Raw genomic sequence first — 26,401 nt, forward strand, 5'->3', positions numbered from 1 at the left:
GATGGGATAAACAATGATACCGAGGTCCAGCATTTTTTTATATAACTTTTCTATCTGCTTCTTTTCAGTGGTGAACCTCTATTCAGAATGCTGTGCAGTTCAGAAAGAGCAAGGTTTAATCCCTGTCTGTTAAACCGGCCCTGTATCACAAGCACTGAAAAATGAAATGATGGAGGTACCCTTGATTTCAAGGTGATAGTCCAGCCGGATCAGGTGCGCCGCAAAGCTGGCATAAAGCGCTCCAATCAAGCGAGGGGAGATTGTTCAAGTACATGTCAAATTGATTTCACCGCCCGATTCAAAAAACACACAAAAGACAGGGTTGGGCAACCAAGCCGTGGGTCATCAATCCTCTGCACCCACACCGACGGTGCTCATTCACCATAGCGCCACCGCTCAGCTTCGGCATCAAACAGCGCTGTCCTCCTGCACCTTTCCATCAGGCTCCATCTCGCCGCTGTCTGCCGAAGCGCTGACCTTGGCCGGTCCCTCGCTCGTATTATCGTAATTAATCCGTCTCTTTTGGCGCGACCGTTCACTCGCCAGCGTCTGGATCATCTCTCCGACACTTCCTGTAATGACTGCCTCCATCCAGAACAGTTACTTCCATATTGCAGCTTGTAGCAGTTAGCCACGCACTAGCTCTCGCCATCAATCACATTAGATGGGCAGACGTGCTTTCCCCGCGCCATCCATCACACAGGGGAGGCCATGCGGCGAGGCGGCGTGAAGCGACTGTGGGCACCACAGTGCATTAGTGGCAGAAGACATCCATCCAAGACAAGATAGCAAACCTGTACTTTCAATCTTAATTCTGATGCTACTCGATGGCCACTCTTCTCACTTTATTAGAAACCCCATCGCCCCCTTATAGCTCCAGTATATGTAAACACTATATGTTCAAATGTATGTTCAAATGCATTTAGCTGTTTTTATTTACACCCATTGCTGATGTTCTTTTGGCTAGACTCATACTGTGGGCTTTATCCACAGTATGAGTTGGGGAGTTGGGGACGGACAATGAGACGATCATTCATCCATCGTCCTGACCTCCTTTTTTGCTGTTGCTGTTAAATGCAGTCAAATCCTATCCTTGAAACAATGCTCAAAAATCTAGTGGAAAGTCTTCTCTGGACAGTAGAGACAGATTCTCCAACATTTTGAATGTATATACAGCAACATAACACAACTAAATGTCAATGCTTATGTCACTTCAATAGTTTATGGTTCTTCTGATTGGTGTAAAACCATTTGTTGGTGGTTCTACAGTATGTGGCACCAAACATGTGCTATATGAAATGGTACCAATGTAGGATGAGGCTGGTGGCCAATGTGCTTTTTTCACAGATGTGGGATGTGGCAAGTTGCCAGTAGCCAGTAAGCTAACTTTGTGGTAGTGATGTGGGATAAGGCTTGTAACCAGCCTTTTCTGGTTGCCAACTGTAGCAGGCGTGCTAGCGCTGTGGTGGTAGTGATGTTGGACAAGGCCATTCTCAACTAAAGTTAAGTCTAAAGTTTTCAAGCAACACAGAACAGTATGACTCAACATTATCAACCGTTTGGACCTACATTGTGTGAATCAGTAGATGAGATGCAGTCTCCAGCTGCACACCAGCAAGGTGTTGGTACCAGTGGGTGGTTGGGCGGTTCCAATGGTTAAAGTGGCCGGTTTGAAACACAGTGCTTGTATTATTGTGTCCATGCATATGTATGCAGAGTTCCAGGCAGTGGTTGATAAGTCTCTGAGCTGCTCAGAGCGAGAGTTCTTCAGTTGGAAGGGCCGAGAGTGGAAGCCACGTTTTTGTTTTTTTTTCTTCAGTTTTCAGCTCCATGCTGAGTGCTATTATCCCTCCTGTGGGTGTGCTACTAACCTCAGCACCGCGCTGGGAAAGCAGGCTAAGGCCGACAGTGGGAGAGAACACGGTGCGTTTACAGCGGTGTGGGACGGCTACTATTATAAGCTCCGTGTCAGGAAAAGAAAAGGCATTGCGCTCCCCCAAAACAATTAAAAACGCCTTTTCCGAGGTGACGGTGGCAGCAGCCTAACCCTAAAGAGATTAGCTCCCTTCCTTCCGCCGCACTCCCTGCCCGTTCCTGCCGCTTATGTAAATTCCTCTTCCCGGTTTCTTCTTAATTCACTCATGCAAAATCCAGGCAGAGCATGACTGCGCTGTAGTTTCACATTATCTCCAAAACCCCCACAACTTCAGGGCTAATGGGAGATTTGTAACCGGCTCTTTTCATGCCTCAGAACTTCTTACAGCTCCGCGGGATGGCTGTGTCCTTGGCGTGAAAGAGGCTATTTCCTGTGTCGCTAAAAGACGTGCGCGCGGAAACATTTGCGGCTGAGTCGATGGAATGCGACGCTTCAAACGCTTTCCGGATCCTCAAAGTGTCTCACGCGATTTCTGTGATCTCACGGACATACGGAGATGTCCTTTTTTGGCCTACTTCCAGTAGAAGCTACGGTTTCTCCGTTGAGTGATCCTGGCTTAACCTACATGTGCTGAAACATGGTTTGGGTTGCGACCACCCCCTAGAATATTCTGGACCTAAAAGAGTGTACTGTAGTAACATATCAAGATTCATGACTTCATACTTCAAAAAAAGGTTCTCTGTTCAGGTCACCCAGGATGCATGTTAATGCCCAGTGTGAACAGGGTCTTAGGCGTGCCCGTGCCCAAAGCATGGCTCGTGCAATTGCTCTGAACCGTGCCCGAGCACAGAACAACATGATGTCAGTAATGCAACGTTCCTGTAAACTAACATGGCAGTGTTGTGTCAAATTCAGCACCCCGTCAGGAAAAGCACCCCCTCTCGGGAGCGCACTCTATGTTGCTATGTACAGCTCTGGAAAAAAATAAGGAGAGAACTTGAGTTTCTGAATCATGATTTTACTATTTATAGGTTTATGTTTAAGTAAAATGAACTTTGTTGTTTTATTCTATAAACTACAGACAACATTTCTCCCAAATTTTAAATTTAAATATAAATATTGTCATTTAGATCATCTATTTGCAAAAAAAGTGAAAAATGGCTGAAATAACAAAAAAAAATGTAGAGCTTTAATACCTCTAATAATGCAAAGAAAACAAGTTCATGTTCATGAAGTTTTAAGAGTTCAGAAATCAATATTTGATGGAATGACCCTGCTTTTTAATCACAGTTTTCATGCATCTTGGCATGTTTTCCTCCATCAGTCTTACACACTGCTTTTGGATAACTTTATGCCACTCCTGGTGCAAAAATTCAAGCAGTTCAGCTTGGTTTGATGGCTTGTGATCATCCATCTTTCTCTTGATTATAATCCAGAGATTTTTAATTTGGTAAAATCGAAGAAACTTGTAATTTTTTTAAGTGGTCTCTTATTTTTTTTCCAGAGCTGTATATAACCATGATTAAGATAATCATGGTATATAACCATGATTATTGGTGTGCATTATCTCCGCTTTTATCGATAAGGAGGTGCATACACGCTCAGGACAGAGGGTACTTTTCTTGGCGGGGATGCTGAATTCGGCACAACACCTGCAAGCCATCCGAGCAGTCACTATGTAAGTATGCTTGGGCACGGATTGTTTAAACGCATTGTGAGTGCAGGCCAGCGAAGAGTGAGCAGGGTGCACAACCGTGCCCCAACAAGATTTACCCAAACAGTGCCTAGTGTGAGTACACCCTTAGTGACAGTTAAGAAGACGTGTGGCAGAGCTTTTTGTGATGCTTTACCCTGCCAGCTGCCACTGGTGGCTTCATGTGGTGGGGGAGCCCTAGATAGTGCAGAGGAGGTGGGGTAGACTAAATTGGGGAGAAAACCGGGGGGAAGAAAAAATCCGGTGAGAGCGACGCCTTTCCTAAAGCGTGACAGCTTGTCATTTGTGCTGAACGCAGTTCCCCAAAGCTTTCAGAACTCTGACCTGAGATCAGCTCTTCTGCCTGTCAGTCTGGATCAGTACGCCAGGCTGTGGTATGCGTGACTGCAGCTGGAACTGCTCAATCACTCCCCGCTTAGAGTTCTGGACTCTGCCGCGGCCGTATTGACCGGCCGGCTCTCTCCGGCCTCGGCTGGGCACGGCTCTGTGCCACCAGTTTGGCCTCCAGGCTCCTCTACAGTCATTAACTCTGACATGCAACTACAACGGGATGATCCCGCTGTGGGTTCGGGCTCTACAGGATCAGGACGAGAGGAGAGGAAGTGGTGAGGACTGTAATGCATGAGGGCAGTTTAATCGAGAGTTTAATAAAAGCAGACGTATAATAAAAATAAAAATGAAAAACTCCTGACGTTTCTCCTCCACAATGGAAGTCTTGGTTCTCCTTTCACAAAGAAAGTGAGCTGTTGGAAGGTTTAATACTTATCTTGAATAATTATTGTTATCTATATAAGATATTTAGTAAATAAATTAGGAAAATAGGCCTGAAAAGCAGATGTCCCACACAGAATTACATTACATCAAGCCAGGAAGTAAGACACATCTTGGAGGGAAGAAGACCAGTTTCTGACCTAATAATTTTGGAACTAAATAGCCTAGGCACCTGACTTCTATGTCCTTGTGTATAATCAAGAGTGAAGTTTCATTTGCGTAAAATCACGTTTGTTGCTATATGTGTGCGTAAATCCATTTTTCATCCACTTGTCTCTGCACCTGAATTTTGTTTTAATATTTGTTTTGTTTGATCAAGTACGATAAGAGAATCCATACTGTTGAAGTCAGCGGCAAAACCAGCTCATGCAGCTTTGCCATCAAGCTGCCGGCGCACAGAGGCAGCACAATTGGCCCTGCTCCATCCGGGTGGGTAGATGGCGCTCTCTCCTCACATCACTCCTAGGGTGATGTCCACAGCACATGGCGTCTGTGAGCTGATGTACCGGAACCGATTCGCTGCACTTTCCTCCGAGTGCTCTGTGATGCTGCTCAGCAATGCTGCATCAGCAGCAGCTCGAAAAGAAGCCGTGGCTGGCTTCACATGTATCGAAGGAAGCATGTGTTAGTCTTCACCCTCCTGGTGTGTTGGGGCATCACTACTGATAGGGGGAGTCCTAATGAGGGGGTTGGGTAATTGGCTGTGTTAAATTGGGGAGAAAATGAGAAAAAAAAAAAGGACAGTTTACACTTTCTGTCACTATCAGCACTAGAAATCAATCTCGGATCACAGAATACTACATAGTGTATTACTTAAAAAAGTTAACCCTTTACTTGAATGATCAATTTTTGATGCTCCATACACGCTTAACTAACTTTCAACTAATTGTACATTAAATGCAACTGAATTTTTAGTTGAACTTGACTGATTGTCTACTGACTGTAACCCTACACCTAACCCTAACCCTAAACCCTAACCATACAGACACAGAGCAGAAATGTAGCATGTTGTCACGCTCTCGTCCTGCTCTGTCTCCTGTCTCGTCTGCTCTGTGTTGTTTCTGTTTTTGTTTAACCGTTCCCATGTGCTTCTGTCTCCCCCTGTGCTCCCCTGTACTTTTCCATTCACTTGTACTCTCTCGTCTTGTCTCATTTGTAACTTCGCCCCCCTCGTTACTTGCCCAGGTGTACCTAGTTTTGTGTGTGTTTCCTGTGTATGTATAGTCCTGGTGTTTCAGTGTGACTTTGTCGGTCTTTGCACTAACCTCTGTTGTTTTGTCTATCCAGTGTTTGCTTTCTTGTTTCACATAGTTTGTTGCCCCTTGTTTTTTTCTTGTTTATTTTCTTGTCCTTGTCTTGATTTAGTTCCTCGTTTGTTTTCTCATTTACTCTCCCTGTCTCCCGTTTGTTTTGTTTCTTTGTCCTTTGCTTGTTTATTTGTTTATTAATTATTATTTCTCCCTGCCTGTCTCCCTGACACATGTCAGACACATCGTCATTATATACGTAAAATACTGTTCTCGTTTGAAGATGTAAAAATGTTTTATTTCCACGGTATGCTGTATTACCTTCATACCACTCAACCCTAAGACAGATAATGGAGTGTTTGGGTGGAGTTGCTGCCATTTCACAACCTACGAAGTGCACTACTCAGGGCAGAGGGTGTGATTTGAGACAAGGCCTCGTAAAGTGAAAGAATAAAGGAGTTTTATTAATAATAGTTATGAGGATACAGAGTGATTTTTATTAAAAGTCCTAGTTGTTAACCAATGTGGCTGGCTGGTACTATGACAGCGGCAAAAGGAAAGTTGTGATTGTTGGAGAGAGTTTATGTCGGTGGGTAAAATCAGCAGTATTATAGCAACGGTCAAATAAGATTTCACGTATTTTCATCATCTGACAAATCATGCTTGATTTAAAAGTCTACTTAATAGTGCTGCCAATGCTACCGCGTTAACATATGTGATTTATCCGAAAACTTTCGCGGTTGTCTTCTGTGGATGCCCAGGGCTTTCTGATTTTCCGAGTTCACCACTGTGACTTTTTTTTTTTTACCAGAGTGTACCGTTTGGTCACTCCTAACATTTCCTCTGAAGAAATCTCTCTGCTTGATTTCTTAATTTTTTCAGACTAATGATGATCTGTTTCGCTTGCATTGAGATATCCTTTAACTGCATGTTATGGGTTCACAGCAACAGCTTCCAAATGCAAATGCCACACCTGGAATCAGCTGCAGACCTTGTACTTGCTTAACTGATGATGAATTACTGAGGACTTAGCTCAAAGCAGTCTATAAAAGGGCTTTTAAGATAATTTGTCCAATTCCTTTTGGACAAACAGTTGTAATTCCTAAACGCTTTATAGGATATTTGTGTTTAACCCCTTTAACTAACCTAGGAAGTCTACCCTTCAGTTCCATCATATTTGTTTTATTTTATATCCAGCATGGTGGCATGCAGAGCCCAAATCCCAAATTCTAATGGGCCTAACTGTATCAGCACGTTTCTGGTTCATGAGGAGCCTCCATTACTTAGTTCCTCTCCTGAAGAATGTTAAAAGACTTGGCTTTGCTTCAGTTATCTGAACAAGACAAGCTGTACAGACCCTAAAAAGCTTTCTCTAGTGTCATTAGCCCACAGTCGATAACGGACGGCCCTCCTGTCCAAGCGCAGTCTATTCCAGTCCAATTAACCCCATTATCCTCCCGAGCTGGTCTTCTCGCTGCAGAACCCAGCCGAGCAGGGTGCTACTCACTGCAGATTGATTACCTTCTCAGAGCCTGAAAAATGCCTAATTAAATCGCCACTGCTCGTCTGTCTGCTCCGACAGAATTGCCCCGATTACCCGTTATTTCAAAGTAATATTAATATTAATAATAATGTTAACTCCCAGTCTCTCGGGCATAAACACAGAACATTACGTTCTTAATCAGTCACAGAAATAATCAATAAACCGCCGGCATGCCGGGTAAACAACGTATAACTCAAGCAGCGCTGCAGATCTGAAACAATGCCACTCTGTTTGGGCTGACTGCAGGACTGTGTGTATCTGTGTGTGTGTATATGTGTGTGTGTGAGAGAGAGACAGAGAGAGCGTGTTAGGCCAGGCATATGAAGCCATTCATTCTGACTGGATGGATGTCCGTGAAGAGAACGCCATGCATCACCCCTCGGCTAGCCGAGCGGAACCATCATTTCTACAGCGCAGAGCTCAGCGCCAACACACTGTGCCCACCCCCCCACCCTATACCTCACTATACCTCACTATACCTCAATATAGCTTACTCTATCTCTCTATATCTCACTCTACTTCTCTTTACATCTCTCCTTCAAGATTCATAAGTAGCTTTGTTGGTATCTAATGACAACAACAATGGCAAAGCATCACAACAATACTCAACAATACAATGACAATACATTAAAATAAAATGTATATATCAAATATGTACATGTACTTTATACACATACTTATACAGTACAGGCCAAACGTTTGGACACACCTTTATTTTCATGACTGTTTATCAAAACTATGAATGAATGAACATGTTGACTTTTGTACTTTTGACTTTTGTAAAAAGGTAAAAAATAACTGAAAACTTGTTTTATATTCTAGTTTCTTAAAAAATAGCTCCCCTTTGCTCTGATTACTGCTTTGCACACTCTTGGCATCATTCTCTCAATGAGGTGAAGAGTCACCTGAAATGGTTTTTCAACAGTCTTGAAGGAGTTCCCAGAGGTGTTTAGTAGCACTTGTTGCCCCTTTGCCTTCTTCACTCTGCGGTTCAGCTCACCCCAAACCAAGTACATATATCTCCACATGTGTTCATTCATAGTTTTGATGCCTTCAGTGAGAATCTACAATGTAAATAGTCATGAAAATAAAGAAAACATTGAATGCTCTACCTCACTCTGCCTCTTTCTCTCTCTCTCTCTCTCTCTCTCTCTCTCTCTCTCTCTTCCTATCTTTCTCTGACTTTACCCTTCTCTAACTCTTTTTACCTTACTTTGTCTTGCTTTGTACATCACTCTACTTCTCTTTACTTATTTCTCTTTCTCTACCCCTCTCTACCTCTCTCTCTCTCTTTCTATCTCACCTTATCTTGCTCTTTACCTTACTGTACTTCTTAGTACTTATTTCTTACTCTCTTTCTCTACTTCTCTCTTTACATCTCTGTCTACTTCACCTTACCTTGCTCTGTACCTCACTCTACTCTCTCTCTACCTCAGTCTATCTCGCTCTCTACCTCACTCTACATCTCTTCGCTTATTTCTCTCACTCTTTCTCTGCCTTTCTTTCTCTACCTCTCTCTGCCTCTCTCTATCTACCTCACCTTACCTTGCTCTGTACCTCACCCTACTCTTCCTACACCTCACTCTTCTTCTCTTTACTTATCTCTCTCTGTCTACCTCACTTAACGTCTCTTTACTTATCTCTATCTACGTTTCTCTAGCTTCCTCACTCAACCATTCTCTGTACCTCTTTACATACTTCTCTCTCTTCTTTATCTCTCACTTTACCTCTCTATCTTAAAGTGTCTCTAGAGAGAAACATTCTCTTTCTCTGCCTCTCTCTCTACCTCAATGTACTGCTTTTTTTTGTTATTTGTTACATCTTTCTACCTCTCTTTACTCATCTCTATCTCTCTTTCTCTCTCTCTCTCTCTGTATCTATTTCTCAGTCTCTATCTCCCTCTTTTACTTTCTCTACTCTTCTGTACATCTCATCCCTTTCCTCATCACTTTACCTTTTCAGTATCTTCCTTTTTCGGTTTTGCTTTCCTTATCTTATTCCTCATTCGCTCTCTTTCTCTCTCTCTCTCTCTCTCTCTCTCTCTATCTCTCTTTCTCTCTCTCTCTCTCTCTCTCTCTCTCTCTATTAATAAGAGTTGTGTATATGGAATAAGGATGTGGATGCTCTAAATGGGAGTTTTATGAGCTCCTATAGAGAAATAAAGAGATACTGTACAGCTTTGTCAGAACACTATACACACTCAGCTATACACATTACTTTATACACACTCCGCTATACACCCTCCACTCTGACAGAGGCAGGTTTTAATGGTCTTGGCAGTTTCCATCATTTGCTGGAGAAACTTAAAGAAGGTCAGATAGAAGATATTCATGATGTGCAGGTGATGATCTCAGATGCTAATGGAGTCTTAGACAGTGGGAACATGTCAAATACAGGCCTGTCATTTGGCTCCTGTAACAGGGTGGTATATATATATATATATATATATATATATATATATATATATATATATATATATATATATATATATATATATATATATATACATACATATATGACAGGAAGTGAACAGTCAGTTCTTGAGGTTGATGTCCTGAAGCCGGAAAAATGGACAAGTGTAAGAATCTGAGACACTTTAACAAGAACTCAACTGTGATGTTCCTGACAGTGACTGGATCAGAACATTGTATTTGATGTGGTTGCTGGGGTGTTCCATGTAGATTATGTATGCAGATCTTAACATATCTCAGGTGCAGGCAGAAGGGATTTGTGGTAGCAGATAAAATAGAATTTCAGGTGTTTTTCTATAGTATTTCAAGGTGGTTGCTGTGGTATTACAGATGTTTGCTTTTGAGATGTTAAGTGGTTGCATCAGGGTTGTTAATGATTCGCAAGACCCTTTATTTGGTGGTTGCTATGCTGTTACTCCAGTAGAAAGTGATTGTGTGATTCGCTTTACTGCTCCTTAATACCTGACTGGTTCAAGTCATACAAAAAAGTCCGCTGGTTTATAAGGCGCATTGATTATTTTTGGGAAAATTAAAGGATTTTAAGTCTTGTGGGTCTTATAGTAAAACAAATACAATTTTAATTATTTAAAAGGCTTTAAATATGCTGTTATCATTCTATTTTCTCCTATGCCAAACTGTGATGCTTCTATATTAATGAAAAAAAAAAGGATTATACTGGGAATTTCTCCGTCCAAGCTATAGTGACTCGTCCTAGACCCGAACATTTCAGGGTCTAGCAAAAGTTCACTGTTCCCTGCTCACCTTCTCTTCTCTTCTGTCCCTGTAGATCCGGCTGTACGCCAGGCCCGACGCCATCCAGAGCGGATCGGGAGACTACGCCCTGCACATCACCAAGAGACTGCTGCATTTCTACCAGGATTACTTCAAAGTCAAGTACTCCCTGCCTAAATTAGGTAAGAGTGTGTGTTCTCTCGCTCGGAGCGTGGCGCTGAAGCTCTGTTTGCTGATAATACAGTGCGTGTGTTCACCATATGTTGCTGGAAGGATCTCAGTAATGCGTGTGTGTGTGTGTGTGCGTGTGTGTGTGCGTTTGTATATGAATGCTCGAGGGGATACAATGCAGATTTCAGCAGAGTTTATAGATTGGCTGAAAACGCAGGCTGTAATGCGACTGTGGGATTTGACTGAGTTTGCTGGATATTCAGTGAGATGGATGTGCTAACGCTAGCATATGGGTGCTAATCACGGTTTGACAGATTACATAAAACATATCCTAAGCTCCTAAGCTAACTTTGGAAAAAAAATTGTGATCAAAGCTGTTCTGTACTCTCTCAAATTATCTTCATTTTTCACATTTTATTAGTTTTTTAATAGACAAAATGATTCAATTTGTTTGTGTTGTTTAGTGCAGGTCTGCTAATGTAGCTGACATAGCAATTAATGTTAGACCCAATTACTGCAGAAATCATACCCAGATAACACTTTCTTGTATGGGTAGCTCAACTAAGTCCCAGATGATTTTGTGGCCCCCATATATAGATGCCAGTGATGGGCTGAATCTGGGTTTTACGCTGGACATTCATTCATTTATCTTTTACGTTAATTTACCAGAGTTTTTTTAATGGCAAATCTAACTGGAATACCTCCCAGGTTATCTATTCTTGTTAGCATTGGCTCAGATTTTGCAGTATTTTCCAAATCCAAGCAATACGTAAATATGTCTCAGATAAAAGTTGTACAGTACTGTGTGTAGGAATGATTTCATTAGACACTAATAGATAGAAGTGATAGTAAACTATATAAAATACTAGTGCTATACTGCTGCTTTTATTTCTTTACATCTGTTGATGTGCGACAGCCATATTGGATTCCGAACTCAGGGTTGGTGTGGCTCTTCTGATTTTCTGAGTAGGAAATCAGACTTGTAGGGGTGTTCAGATTTTTTTAAAACTGGAAAGCTCTGCATCTGGTCCTTTAGGCTGCACTGGAAACTCAATGAAGGCGATTTGAGACACATGCTTGGTTTAAGAGAAGGGGGCAGGTCTACTGAATGAGTGGGCAAGTCTGGCCTCTGGCATATGTTCTGTACTGGTTGCATATTTGATAATGTGGCAGCAATTTTACCTTAATTAATATATAGAACAGAATAGAACCATCATGCTCTTTAAAGGATCATTGTTAGGCACAGTGTGCATACACAGTACATTCTGATGTTTATAGGTATTACCGTATTTTTTGCACTATAAGGCACACTTAAAATCCTTTAATGAATTTTACCAGGTTGCACGGAGTAGTAAAGCCACTCTGCTGAAGTGACGCGTTATACAGAAGTTTCAGTTAAGTTCTCCAGCAGTATTAGCATTAGCCGCTAACCGCACTAAACTCTAGTTCTTTGGCCACCCAGAAGTAAGTATTATCAGCCCGTATCCTGCTGCTAATCCCGGCTCGCACTGCTGGAGAATCCTTAGCATTAGCTGCTAACCGCGCTAATCTGTAGCTCTCACCATTCAGAGATATTCAGGTATATCAGACTGTAGCCTGCACGTTTACCTTGTAAAAACAAGCTATGTGCAACGAATCACTAGCTAATATCGCCACTGTCTTACCGGAACGCTTACCAGGGTTTTTTAGAGTAGTGTTATCTGGCAGCATTAGCCACTAACCGCTAGCAGTTCGCTGCTAATGCTAATGCTGTTGCACCTAGTGGAAAACTGTAAATTACTGTAAATAAACAGAAGCTCTTTTCTCACCTAAATAAACGGTTTTCAGGAGAGAAATCTGTGTAAATTAACATCCAGTGCTCATTTGACTGTAAAATATATATCTTTTTTATATTAAAATGGAAACATGTCACATGATGCACCTTATAATCCAGTGCACCTTAAGTATGAAAAAATAGATGTTCATCAATAGTGTGCCTTATAATCCTGTGCTCCTTATAGTGTAAAAAATATGGTAATAATAAAATATGGCAAACAATTTGTGTACATTCCTTGTAATATATGTATTATTGTGCTAGTTTAGGTTGCACCCATTGCTGACACAGTGCCTAGTCGCCTAGTCTCCATAGAGATAAACATGTGCTCCAAAATCCAGTAGACAGTAGCATTTCCTAGATAGTAGAGACAGTTACTCCAACAAAAGCAGGATAAACTCTTTTTAATACAGTTCATTTCAGAATAAATATATAAGCAGCTGTCCCAATACTTTTGAACACAGTGTTTAGTGTGTGTACGGGGTCCAGGGTTACATTCAACTCATTCAGATAAACCCCCATTAATCTCTTTGCAGCACAGTCGTGCCCTGTCGTGCCCTCTCCTCTCCAACACTGTGGGCTCTTTCTTCTATCCTTTTCCTGTGTGTGTGTGTGTGTGTGTGTGTGTCTGTGTGTGTGTGTGGGTGGCATGGGTGAGAGTCTGAGTGTACACTCTCTGATGGTCTAATAGAGGCTGGCAGCGTTTGCTATTGAGTGTGTTGTGAGGAAAACTGACATTTTTCAGGCCGGCTGCTCCCCTCCTTCACTCCAACACATTCATCCTTCATTTCTGTCACTCTCGACACATTCACAGCACTCCCTGCACTCTCGCTCTCTCTTACTCTCTCACCCTTACTTCCTGTTGCTTTTCTCAGACACTCACAAGGCCTTCCCTTTATAAAAAACACTTTTTCTCAGAAATAAGAGTGTAAAACGGACAGATTTGTTTAAAATAGCACTAACACCCTACCAATTATTTATTAAATTAGTGTAAAACCACTGCTTTGTATGGACGAGCTTGTATTGTGTCCCATGACTTTTGCCGTATTCCAATGGAATCCAAAGAGACTGTGGGATATGGGGGCGGGGTCTCCTGCGTTGAATATGGACATGATTTCTACCATTGAGTCCCTTCTCTGTTCACACAGACAATTCTAGCCAAACACTACTGGTCACCATTATTTAAAAAAATAGAAAGATATTTAAAAAAAAAAAACTGAAAGTGTTTGTCTAGACTCAAACTAAAGTATGTTAAAGTCTTGCTTTTTTCTTGTGTGCGAATGCCACCAAGTGAGTCTTGACCAGAGACTGTAAAAAAAGATGGACGCCGTGTCGCCGTTCCCATTCATTCATGAAAATGTAGCCAAAATCTTCCCTGAAACCCGAGTCTGCGCAGTAGAGACCAGAGGAGGGAGAAAGACTGTGGAGAGACAGCCTACTCATTTAAATAACCCCACCACTGAGGGCTGCCTCGAGGTCACAGGCTGCGGAGCGGAGCGGAGGGTCTGTTATTGGTCCCGCCCATAACCAGCCCTTTTACAATAACCACACTTTTTTGAATAGAGCTGAATAACGTTTTAAAAAAACTAATTCTGTGGTGATATAAAAAGATGACAATATAAGCAGAGGATACACTAGCTGCTGCATTTAAATAATGGAGGTAGAATTACAGTATATTAGAAAAAAACGTGATTGAAAGTTGTCTGTTTTGCCATTGAAACCTATGGGGATGGGTGGGGTTACACAGCATTCTGAAACCGAACAACAGGGGGCGCCCAACCAGCAGGTGGCTTCACTTTTGAGAGACGATGCACTGTCCAGCTATACACTGTCTATGGTCTTGACTCTAAAGTCTATAAAGTCTTAGACTTGCCTAAGGCTCAACTACTATAATATTTTAATCTTGACTTCAAAGTCTCATTCTTTACACAAACTAAACTATTTTAAAGACTTCACTTGGACTTGACCACTACAAAGACTTAGTCGTATCTCTGACTACTTTACTAGACTACTTTAAATGTTTGGACTATAAAGCCTACTACAAAGAATCACTCTTCACTTGTTCTTGACTGATGAAACTAAAATTGAGTTATTTGAAGGGCGATATGAGAAAGAACACAGAAAAAGAACACAGCATTCCTAAATAAACATTTAAAGCTCCCCACAGTAAAATTTGGTGGTGGTTTATTCATCATGCTGTGGTGCTGTGTGACCAGTGCAGGTACTGGGAATCTTGTTAAAGTTGAGGGTCACATAGATTTCAGTCAATATCAGAAGAGTTATGAGAACAATGTTAAAGAATCAGTGAGAAAGTTGAAGTTAAAGCGCCGGGGCTGGATCCTTCAACAAGACAACGACCCTAAACGCTAAACACTTACTGCTCAATATCTACTAAAGCATTCATGCAGAGGAACAAGTAAAACGTTCTGGAATGATCATCTCAGTCCTCAGACCTGAATATTATTGATAATCTGAGGTGTGATTTAAAGTGGGCTGTTCATGATCAGAAACCATCAAACCTGACTGAACTGGAGATGTTTTATAAAGAAGAATGATCCAAAATACCTTCAACCAGAAGCTTTAATCAGACTCTGATTGGAAGCTATAGGAAGTGTTTAGAGTCTGTTATTTCTGCAAAAGAAGGATCTAATAAATATTGATGTAATTTTTCTGTTGGGGTGCCTAAATTTAGGCGCCTTCTAATTTTTTTTAAGAATTTTGCACACGTTCTGCAAGTCCTATTAACTTTATTTAACTTCTCAAATATCTGTGTTCGTCTGCTATATGATATACACTACCGTTCAAAAGTTTGGGGTCACTCAAACAATTTTGTGTTTTCCATGAAAAGTCACACTTATTCACCACCATACGTTGTGAAATGAATAGAAAATAGAGTCAAGACATTGACAAGGTTAGAAATAATGATTTGTATTTGAAATAACATTGTTTTTACATCAAACTTTGCTTTCATCAAAGAATCCTCCATTTGCAGCAATTACAGCAATGCACACCTTTGGCATTCTAGCTGTTAATTTGTTGAGGTAAGCTGGAGAAATTGCACCCCACGCTTCTAGAAGCAGCTCCCACAAGTTGGATTGGTTGGATGGGCACTTCTGGCGTACCATAGGGTCAAGCTGCTCCCACAACAGCTCAATGGGGTTCAGATCTGGTGACTGCGCTGGCCACTCCATTACCAATAGAATACCAGCTGCCTGCTTCTGCTGTAAATAGTTCTTGCACAATTTGGAGGTGTGTTTAGGGTCATTGTCCTGTTGTAGGACGAAATTGGCTCCGATCAGGCGCTGTCCACTGGGTATGGCATGGTGTTGCAAAATGGAGTGATAGCCTTCCTTATTCAGAATCCCTTTTACCCTGTACAAATCTCCCACCTTACCAGCACCAAAGCAACCCCAGACCATCACATTACCTCCACCATGCTTAACAGATGGCGTCAGGCATTCTTCCAGCATCTTTTCATTTGTTCTGCGTCTCACAAACGTTCTTCTTTGTGATCCAAACACCTCAAACTTGGATTCATCCGTCCACAACACTTTTTTCCAGTCTTCCTCTGTCCAATGTCTGTGTTCTTTTGCCCATCTTAATCTTTTTCTTTTATTAGCCAGTCTCAGATATGGCTTTTTCTTTGCCACTCTGCCCTGAAGCCCAAAATCCCGCAGCCGCCTCTTCACTGTAGATGTTGACACTGGTGTTTTGCGGGTACTATTTAATGAAGATGCCAGTTGGGGACCTGTGAGACATCTGTTTCTCAAACTAGAGACTCTAATGTACTTATCTTCTTGCTTAGTTGTGCAACGCGGCCTCCCACTTCTTTTTCTACTCTGGTTAGAGCCTGTTTGTGCTGTCCTCTGAAGGGAGTAGTACACACCGTTGTAGGAAATCTTCAATTTCTTAGCAATTTCTCGCATGGAATAGCCTTCATTTCTAAGAACAAGAATAGACTGTCGAGTTTCAGATGAAAGTTCTCTTTTTCTGGCCGTTTTGAGCGTTTAATTGACCCCACAAATGTGATGCTCCAGAAACTCAATCTGCTCAAAGGAAGGTCAGTTTTGTAGCTTCTGTAATGAGCTAGACTGTTTTCAGGTGTGTGAACATGATTGCACAAGGGTTTTCTAATCATCAATTAGCCTTCTGAGCCAATGAGCAAACACATTGTACCATTAGAACACTGGAGTGATAGTTGCTGGAAATGGGCCTCTATACACGTATATATATATATATATATATATATGTAGATATTGCACCAAAACCAGACATTTGCAGCTAGAATAGTCATTTACCACATTAGCAATGTACAGAGTGTATTTGTCTAAAGTTAGGACTAGTTTAAAGTTATCTTCATTGAAAAGTACAGTGCTTTTCCTTCAAAAATAAGGATGTTTCAATGTGACCCCAAACTTTTGAACGGTAGTGTATATAACTGTAATTGCTGATTCAAACGACCAATGATTTATAAAGAAAAATAATGAAAATGATCAGGGGTGCCAATTGTTTTTTTTTTTTTTTTTTTTTTTTTTTTTTTTTTTTTTACATTAGTCGTGACTTTAGCTTGAATATTACAATTAATTGGTCTCGCTCTGACCTGACAATGAATCTTGGTCTTAATTTGGACTTGACTAGTATATTGTTTGTGAGAAACATGAGCTTTTGATACACTTTTTTCTTTGTTACATTAAGTGAAAATTTGTTTACACTCACTCAGTTCTCTACAAAAATGGTTCTTTCTAGAATTAAAAGCAGTTTCTTTACATCATCCGTCTTTATTTTAACCCTTGTGCAATCTTAACATTCTTAACAGTTTACTCCCCTTCTCCTACGGGTCGAAAATGACCCACCCTACCAAAGCCCCGAAATAAAGCAGCCCAATTGAATTTTTAATCCTTCAAATTTGTTTCACCACAAGGATTTTTTGCATGGCTGGTGTGATGAACAGGAGAAAGGTGGCTGGGATGAAATGTGCTGAACATGGGCAGCTGAATACACTGTTGGCCCTGGAGTCATTCTTATGATGTTTGATGCTGTGTGTATTAAAGAGAGTTTGTGTGTTTGGCCTTTATACTTGTTTTTTCTGGTGTTTAAATGCTTTTATAATTATTGGGTCAAAAATGACCCATAAGACAATCTTTGTACCCTAGTGGTGTACAGCCCACATTTTTCTAATGATGGGGTGTCTGTAGGAAAAGTCATAAAATTGGAAAAAGTTGGAAAAAGACAGTTTAAGATATTTCTTCTACAGCTAAACATGGTAGCAGGTCACTTTTGACCCGCAAGACAACACAAGGTTTAAAGATTGTGTGCATCCTTCACTTCCTCTACAACAAACATGAATCCCAGTATAAATGATGACTTCCAGTGTGATGGATTGCCTCCTGCCTGGCTGCAGTGGTTCATGTGATGGTTGTGGGTTGTGATTGTGTCATTTGAAACCTCCCGGCCTTCTGGCGTGTCTCTAACGAGGCCTTTTCATTAAGGCTATGCTATTGATTGATGCCCTGAAGGATTGTCTCGTTCAGTCTTTTCAAATAGGGCGAAAGCGTTTAATGAGGCTGGAGTGTTTTCATGGCTTTCATTTTGCTTTGACGTGTCAGACGCTAATGAAAAGAGGGGATTTTAGACTGACAAATGCTGGCGACAATCAAAGTCTGACAGCTCAGAAAGACGGGATAACTGCAACTTTTATCTTTTTATAATGGGAGCTCTCTGTAGGTAACACACCTGTCAAAATCATGTTCCTACATCTCCAGCCAATTGCAGACTAACCCAACAAAACCTGTCATCACTCTCCAACAAGCTGCATTATTCTCCACTTCCTGTAACACCAGCATCACCACCAAACACAACCACATTCTATCAAGCACCATCATTCTTTAGAAAACATGATTAATCTCCATTAAATACCATCATCCACCATCAAATTAACTCCATCATTCACCACCAAACATAACCACATTCCATCAACCACCCATAATTCTTTAAACAACATAATAATCTCCATTAAATACCATCATTCACCACCAAACACCATTACCATTAAACAACCTAATTTTCTATTAAACATCATCATTCTCCATCAAATTAACACAATCGTTCCCCAACAAACATCATCATTTTCCACCAAACTCCATAATTATCCACCAAACACCCTAATTTCTATCAAACACAATCATTTTCCATTAAATAAACACAATCATTCTCCAGAAAACATCATCATTCTCCACCAAACACTCTAATTTTCTATCAAACGCCATTATTCTCCATCAAATTAACACAATCACTATCCAACAAACATCATCATTCTCCACCAAACTCCATAATTCTCCAGCAAACACACTAATTTTCTATCAAACACCATCATTCTCTATCAAATAAACACAATCACTCTCCAGCAAACATCTTCATTATCCACCAAATAAACACAATCATTCTCCACCAAACTCCATAATTATCCACCAAACACCATAATTTTCTATAAAAAAAAAAATATCTCCATCAAATAAACACAATCATTCTCCAACAAACATCATCATTCTCCAACAAACTCCATAACTATCCGCCAAACACCCTAATTTTCTATTAAACACCATTATTATCCATCAAATAAACACAATCAATCACCAACAAACATCATCATTCTCCACCAAACTCCATAATTCTTCAGCAAACACACTAATTTTCTGTCAAACACCTTCATTCTCTATCAAATAAACACAATCACTCTCCAGCAAACATTATGATTCTCCACCAAATAAACACAATCATTCTCCAACAAACATCATAATTTTCCACCAAACTCCATAACCATCCACCAAACACCCTAATTTTCTATCAAACACCATTATTCTCCATCGGAAAAACACAATCATTCTCCAACAAACATCATCATTCTCCAACAAACTCCATAACTATCCACCAAACACCCTAATTTTCTATCAAACACCATTATTTTCCATCAAATACACACAATCATTCTCAAATAAACATTGTCATTCTCCAGCAAACTCCATAATTCTCCACCAAACACCCTAATTCTCCATCAAACACCCTAATTTTCTATCAAACACCATCATTCTCTATCAAATAAACACAATCATTCTCCAGTAAACTCCATAATTCTCCAGCAAACACCCTAATTTTCTATTAAACACCATCATTTTCCACCAATCATCATCATTTTGAAACAAGCAACACCATTCTCCAACAAACAGTATGATTCTCCAACATGCGTTCTTTGAGAAAGACCAGTAACTCTTCAAAAAACATCATTAAGTATATTAGTATTCATTAAATACTATCATTTTCCACCAATAAATGGAAAGAACATTCTGTTTATACATGTTTTTTTTTACATGTGGCTTTTAAACTACATTATTATACATTTTTGGCCCTTAATTTCCTTTTCTCAAGACGAATTTGACCAAAAAAAGATGAACGACATTGAATTTGTGTTTCTGCGCCGCTGACTGTTCAGTTTAGGACGTGCTCTTGTTTCATCACGGGTTTGAGAGGCGAGAGTTTGGACTCCAGTGTGAATCGAGGCCTCGTAAGAGAAATGATCTGGACGTAATGTTCGCCTCGCTTACGTAAAGGCACCATCTGTGTGCTGAGGGAGGCAGCAGTTGCAGGGCCTCGGGTCTCTAACGGCAGGACTCTCTGCCATTCTGCTCATCCAGAAACGGAGGAAAAAAAAAAAAAAAAAACGACAGAGAATTAAATCAAACCGTGGAGACGGTTAGTGCTTAGCCGCACGCAACCGGCAGATCACATGTTGGCCCGAGCCCTTGAAGAACATAAGGTTACGTAGCTTGCTGTTCCTCAGAAAACTTTACAAAGGCCTTCTCTTCTCTTTTTCTCTTTTCTTTTCTCGCTTTTTCACGTCCTACTGCTTTTTTCTTCTTCAGATTTTTTCCAGAAATGAGACCCGAGCTTCATGTTTTCCGTTTTATTAAAAGAGAAGGTTACTTCAATAGAACACCAGGGTGTTTGCTCTGTCACTTTTTCTTTTTTCCCCGCATTTTCTTGTTCTTTGCTCTTTTCTCCTTTGTTCAGGCTGTACTCTCTGCGTGACCGTGTGATGGATTTTAGACCCGTCAGACTTCCTTTTAACATAATGAGCATGATGCCGCCTTCGGTACACCAAATGTCATGTTTTAAAAGCCTAAATGTCCGTGTGAGTCATTAGGCGGCTGCATAACCCGATGCGAGGGCTCTGATCTGAAACGGGTAAATAAAAAAAGGTAAAAATAGGTCCTTTGAGCTGGAGGAACATATTCATGGCCCACACTGAGGCCCACCTACCTGCCAGGTGTTTGTTAAAAGCCGTTCCCTGCAGTGCGGTGGGCCGGTTTTGTCAGTTATGGGTCCAAATTAGATTACCTGAATGCATTCATTAGAAGAGGTGTCCAAAAACACTTGTTCACACAGTGAAATAGCAAGAAAGGGGTGTAGTGTGATTAGAAAACGTTTAAAAAGGTTTGAGTCGAAGCTCCTTTTACTTATAGCAGAGATTCTTAACCCTAACGGGGGTCCTGACACCACCCCTAGGGGGTCACCAGGGTGGTGCTATATTGCTACCCTGTATATACTCATCAGAGTGAAGTTCAAACAAAATTAAACAACATACTATAACCTCCATCTGTACTGAGCTTTTATTTTACTAAACATAACTTATATATGAATATATGTGACCAAAAAAGAGGCAGCACTTTAGAGACCATAGGAAATACAGCTCTGGAAATTAAATAAGAGATAAAATGATGAGTTTCTTTGATTTTACCAAATTGTAAACCTCTGGAATATAATTAAGAGGAAGATGGATGATCGCGAGCCATCAAACCAAGCCCAACTGCTTGAATTTTGCAGCACGAGTGGCAGAAAGTGATCTAAAAGCAGTGTGTAAGACTGGTGGAGGAGAACATGCCATTATGCATGAAAAACTATGATTACCAGAGTTATTCCACCAAATATTGATTTCTGAACTCTTAAAACTTTATGAATATGAACTTGTTTTCTTTGCATTATTTGAGGTCTGAATTTGGGAAAAAAAATGTTATTTGTAGTTTATAGAATAAAACAACAATGTTCATTTTACTCAAACATATTGTCACGTCTGGTGCTGTTAGCTCCTCTGTCCCTTCCACACCAAGCTCTAACGGAGGTTCTCAGGTTAACAACTACACTACCCAGAATGCACCACCCGCTGACATCACGCACTCACCTGATCACGTGACACCTCACCTGCTTCCACCAGGAAGTCCCGAATACTGATTACTGGCACTATAAAGGTGCACGCCAAACAGACTACCACGCCGCGTATTGTAGGTTATCCTCGTACAAAGCGTTACTTATCTCTTGTCTCAGTTTACTTTGTGTATGACCTTGCTTTTTGTTTCTCGACGCCGATTCTTGCCTCTGCCTTTGATATTGTATTGTTTGTGTATGACCTGGACTGTACTTTCACCACCGCCTCTTGGATTATCTCTGTTACTGGATTGTTTGTGTATGAACTCTGGACTGGCTCTCGTTTATGGTATGGTTTTGTCTTCATTGCTCTGTCTACTGGTGACCACCCTTATTTCTGTATCAACCCTGATTACATCTGTTTATTATTATAATAAACATACTTTGTTTTAATCAGTATCTGCGCTTGTCTGCTATTCTGTTCTGACCATGACACATATACCTATAAATGGCGAATTCAGAGGAACTGATTCAGAAACCAAAGTAATCTCTTTTTTTCCCAGAGCTGTATGTGTAAATGCATGGTACACAATAAGTTTGAGTGTGGGAAGTATATGGTGCAGAATCATTGATGCGGGGTACAGTAAGTATGGGGAAGACCGATAGGTGCGGTGTAAAGTAAAGTATGGTGGGATGGTTTGGGCAGAACAATGTTTTACTCACTGTTCCACAGCCTGGTCACCTGGGGGAAGACACTGTTTCCGAACCAGCTGGTTCTGGTCTTCAAGCTTCTGCTAACCCCTGGCTTATTATCCTGTGGCCTTGCAGTTTAGATGTCCATGATAATCATTTTTTTTCTGTATTGATCATTTTGAGAAATCCAGTGTTTTACAAGGAGAGAAGCCAGATTGTCTCTTATCTCTTAAGCCCTTTGTGATATCATAACCTTGATGATTGGAATCGTTATTGTATTAAAGTTACAACAATAGAGTACCGACCATACACATCCTCATAAGCGTTCCACAGGTCAGTGCTTCATTCTCAGTAGTTATAAAAGCCTAAATGTTCGTGTGAGTCATTAGTCGGCTGCGTAACCCGACGCGAGGGCTCTGTTCTGAGACGGGTAAATTAAAAAAAAGGTAAAAATAGTCCCTTTGAGCCCGAGGAATATCTACACAGCCCACGCAGAGGCCCACCCACCCGCCGGTGTTTGTTAAAAGCCGCTGCCCGCAGTGCGGTGGGTCTGCTATTTGTAGTGCGAGTGACTTTTCGCCGTGGCATTTGCCGGAGCCCGTCTCCGGCTGGGAGACTTAGCCGTCTGCATCAGCAGCTCGTGGCAACTGATCGATCTTTTCCGACGCAGCGACTCGTCCGGCCTCGAGAAACGACGCCACAAAGCATAACTCCACTCGTTCATCAAATCCCTCCATTGTTCACCCACCAAATCTTAAGCAGGGTCCAATTAGAGGAACTTAATCTTAGGCTCGCTCTTTTTCTCTCTTTTCTGACTGACACAGCAGTGTGAGGCACACACACACACTCTCTCTCACACACACACACACATACACACACACTCGTTAAATACTGCATAGAGGAAGGACATTTTCTTTACAGTGGAAAAGAGAGACAATGAGAACATGCTGGAAGAAAAAAAGATATTCTGGGAATCAGAAACCAGGGTACCACTTTACAATAAGACTGCCCTGCACTTATAAAGTGTTTATAAATGGTTTATAAACACTTTAAAAGTGTAATACACTTTATAAGTGTAATAATGGTTACTTTTATTATATATGGTTGTTTATTATAGGGCCTATTATAGGGCCTAAAAAACAATATATATAAAAAATATATATATATATATATATATATATATATGTATGGAACATCTGACCCATGAGGTTTTTTGAACTATGATGAAAAAAATAATAATCTCTGGCCAGATTTTGTGTACATTCCTCCACCTGTCTCTCTGTTGCGCTCAGCGTGTCTTTAGTTTTCGCCCGTTCTCGTTTTTCCTCCAGTTCTCGGGCTCCCTATCTCTTTAGACAGGCGTTTTTTCCCGGCCGCGTCCCAATTCACTAGCCGGGGCAGCAGTCTGCACAGATCTAATTGGCAGAGGAGAGCGTTCTTACACCATATGTGATTGGTCTGCGAGTTTACTGCGCCGCAGAACGCGTATACCGTAAAGACAAAAAAGGTCCACCGCTTTAAATGAACACGGTCAGAATTAAATCCCTCTCAGTAGTTTATCGGTTTAGGTCCGCATTGGACAACGTCTGAGTCCAGACCCGGACCACGGTCCGCCTATTAGTGATCCCTGCTTTACATGGTTCAGAAATCACTACTAACCAACTAATAACTGTTATATTAATCTGTGTTACAGTCAAGGTGTAGATTTAGTTAATTTAGTAATATACAATGTCAATATACACCACATTATCTTTACTGGTTAAATAATGTACCTGAATAATTGAATGATTAAGCTTATTTAAAAAAAAAAAAAAAAAAAAAAAGTAGAATTATCTAATGGAAAAAAAAGGTAAAAGTCAAGTATCCAGAAACGTCTGAGGTTGATTTTATAAACCCTTTTTAAGGGTGATCTTGTTTTGATGATCTCACATCAATATGATTTATTTGTATTGAAACATTTTACCTCAGTTTCAGTAAATAAATCATTATGTTAATGAAGGTCTGTGGATTCATAAAGTTCTTATATAAAGTGATCTCACCAGCTGTTTTCTTTCCAGTTACAGTCCCTTTCAGAATGGGCCATTTAATGGGTCTGTCACTTTTATGCAAATAAGCTACTGACTTGCCACGGACAGTAGGTACAGATCCCTTCCTCAGACGAAGTCTTTTGGCTAATCCTGAGGTGTGTACTGTCTGAGGTTCTTAACCAGCAGAACGAAAAGGGCAGATCTTTAACTGATCTAGTAGATGGGGCTCTGGTGGGGGTTTACGGGTGAGGGTTGGTAAAATCTTGTTTTTCTCATAAAAGCATATGATTCCATGCACAAAACTCAGCTTATTCACAGACCACTGATGGAATACGGAGGGTTTATAGGGGCAGAGTTTTGCATATTATGCCCCCTTTAAGTCCCTACTCATCTTGTCTTGGATCAACACTCTAGCAGGTACTAAAAATATTGATGTAAAAAAATAAAAAGTAGAGATCTCAACTAGGGATGCAAGTTAAAGTATCTGTATGCTTTTATTAAAAGGGGTGTCCACAAGAATTTGTTCATATGGTGTAATACCAAGAAAAGGGCTGTACTACTATTAGAAAAAAATAGAAAAACATATACAAGTCAGATTTGAGTCAAATAACCATTTTAGTACTTTATCTAAGTGTATATCTGCCATAAAAGAGCTGAATTCCTCTTATTATCCTGTGGCCTCTGAGATTAGATAAGATGCCATTGAGCTTTAGTGAGTGTCACAGAGCGTAGATCCAAAAGTCCTTGATAATTATTTTCTGTATTGATCATTTTGAGGAATCTTTACAAGGAGGGATGCCAGATTGTCTCTTATCTTTTAAGCCCTTTGTGAAATCAGAACCTTGATGATTGGAATCGTTATTAGAGTTCACCCACAATACACATCCACATCCATGTCCCACAGGTCGCCCCCCCCCCCCCAACACCCCACCATTGGGTTTGCAAAAAGTCATAAGTCATGGGACAAGGACTACTATCTTGTCCCATAAGTTTTCCATTGCTCCATCCAAACAATGTTGTACGGCTGCAACGATTAGTCGATATAATTGACAATGTCGACTAATCATTATTTTGTAACAGTACCACATGACACAAAGTGCTGGGGATAGACACACAATGGGAGATGGGTAAATGGCTCACTCATACAATGTACACTCAACGTCTCAAAGAATGTGTCTCAAAGAATGTGTCTCAAAAAATTCCCAAACAGAACAGATTACATATTTAATTACTAAATATCAGTACTTTTCATGGTTAACCCTTGTGTGGTTTTCATATTTTTGTTACTCGTTTACTTTGTTACTTGTATTTAATTCAGCAAAATTAAGCAATTTTACATTAAAATGCTTTACACATGCTTGCTTCACCTAAACTGCAAGCCATATAAACAGCTTACATGGTTAATATTTGCCCTTTACCTTTCTTATGTTACATTTCTTTCAAAAAGTGCTACTCTCTTTTTTTATTAGTTTTTTAATAAAATGTAAAAGAAAATAAATTAAACTCAAGATATGAGTAGAAAATTTGTTTAGTTTCAAATTTACAAATGAAGCAATGTTTATTAGCCCTTGTCCAAACATACTGTATGTAATATAAATGTATGTGTGTGTGTGTGTGGGGGGGGGGGGGGTTGTACAGTGTGTGTTTATCGAAAATGTGTTTTGATATGTTTCTCACAAAAAATGATCCAATGCCAATGAGTTTGAGTTAGAAAAAATATTTTTTTTGTATCATTTGATGAAAAAGGAAAACGGGTCCCACAGACCCGAACACCACACAAGGGTTAAACAACCTCTAGACATTTAAATTCCTTTTAAATTTCACGTTTAGCTGTTTTTATTGTTTTTAGAGATGGAAAACATAGCAGAAATAATCATTGACTAATTGACAAATTGACTACTCGAAAATACAATTATAAGATTACAGATTACAACAAAATAATCATTAGTAGCAGCCCTACAATGTTGCAATGCTGACCTGTAAGATGTGCCTGTGTAAGCTAGTGCTGTGCAATATGATGATAAATATCGTGGGGACGATAGAAAAGTGTCTATTGTGCTTCTATCGTTTCTACATTAATTTCATCAATTATTCTTGCAAATATATAAAGTAGGCTATGATGCTTTATGCTATTTGATGGACACGCCG

The 26,401-nt window shown here is 40.4% G+C and overlaps 1 protein-coding gene across 1 annotated transcript in view; it reads left to right on the forward strand.

Moving 5' to 3' along the window:
- The window catches only part of LOC103029429 (thyrotropin-releasing hormone-degrading ectoenzyme), a 473,221-nt gene that overhangs the window by 28,903 nt on the left and 417,917 nt on the right, over window positions 1–26,401 (forward strand). Inside the window, exon 4 of the mRNA XM_022671576.2 lies at window positions 10,410–10,536. Coding sequence (XP_022527297.2) covers window positions 10,410–10,536 — 127 coding nt within the window. The remainder of the gene's footprint in view (window positions 1–10,409; window positions 10,537–26,401) is intronic.

The sequence above is a fragment of the Astyanax mexicanus genome, chromosome 2 (assembly GCF_023375975.1).
Source record: "Astyanax mexicanus isolate ESR-SI-001 chromosome 2, AstMex3_surface, whole genome shotgun sequence".
Classification (NCBI taxonomy): Eukaryota; Metazoa; Chordata; class Actinopteri; order Characiformes; family Acestrorhamphidae; genus Astyanax; species Astyanax mexicanus.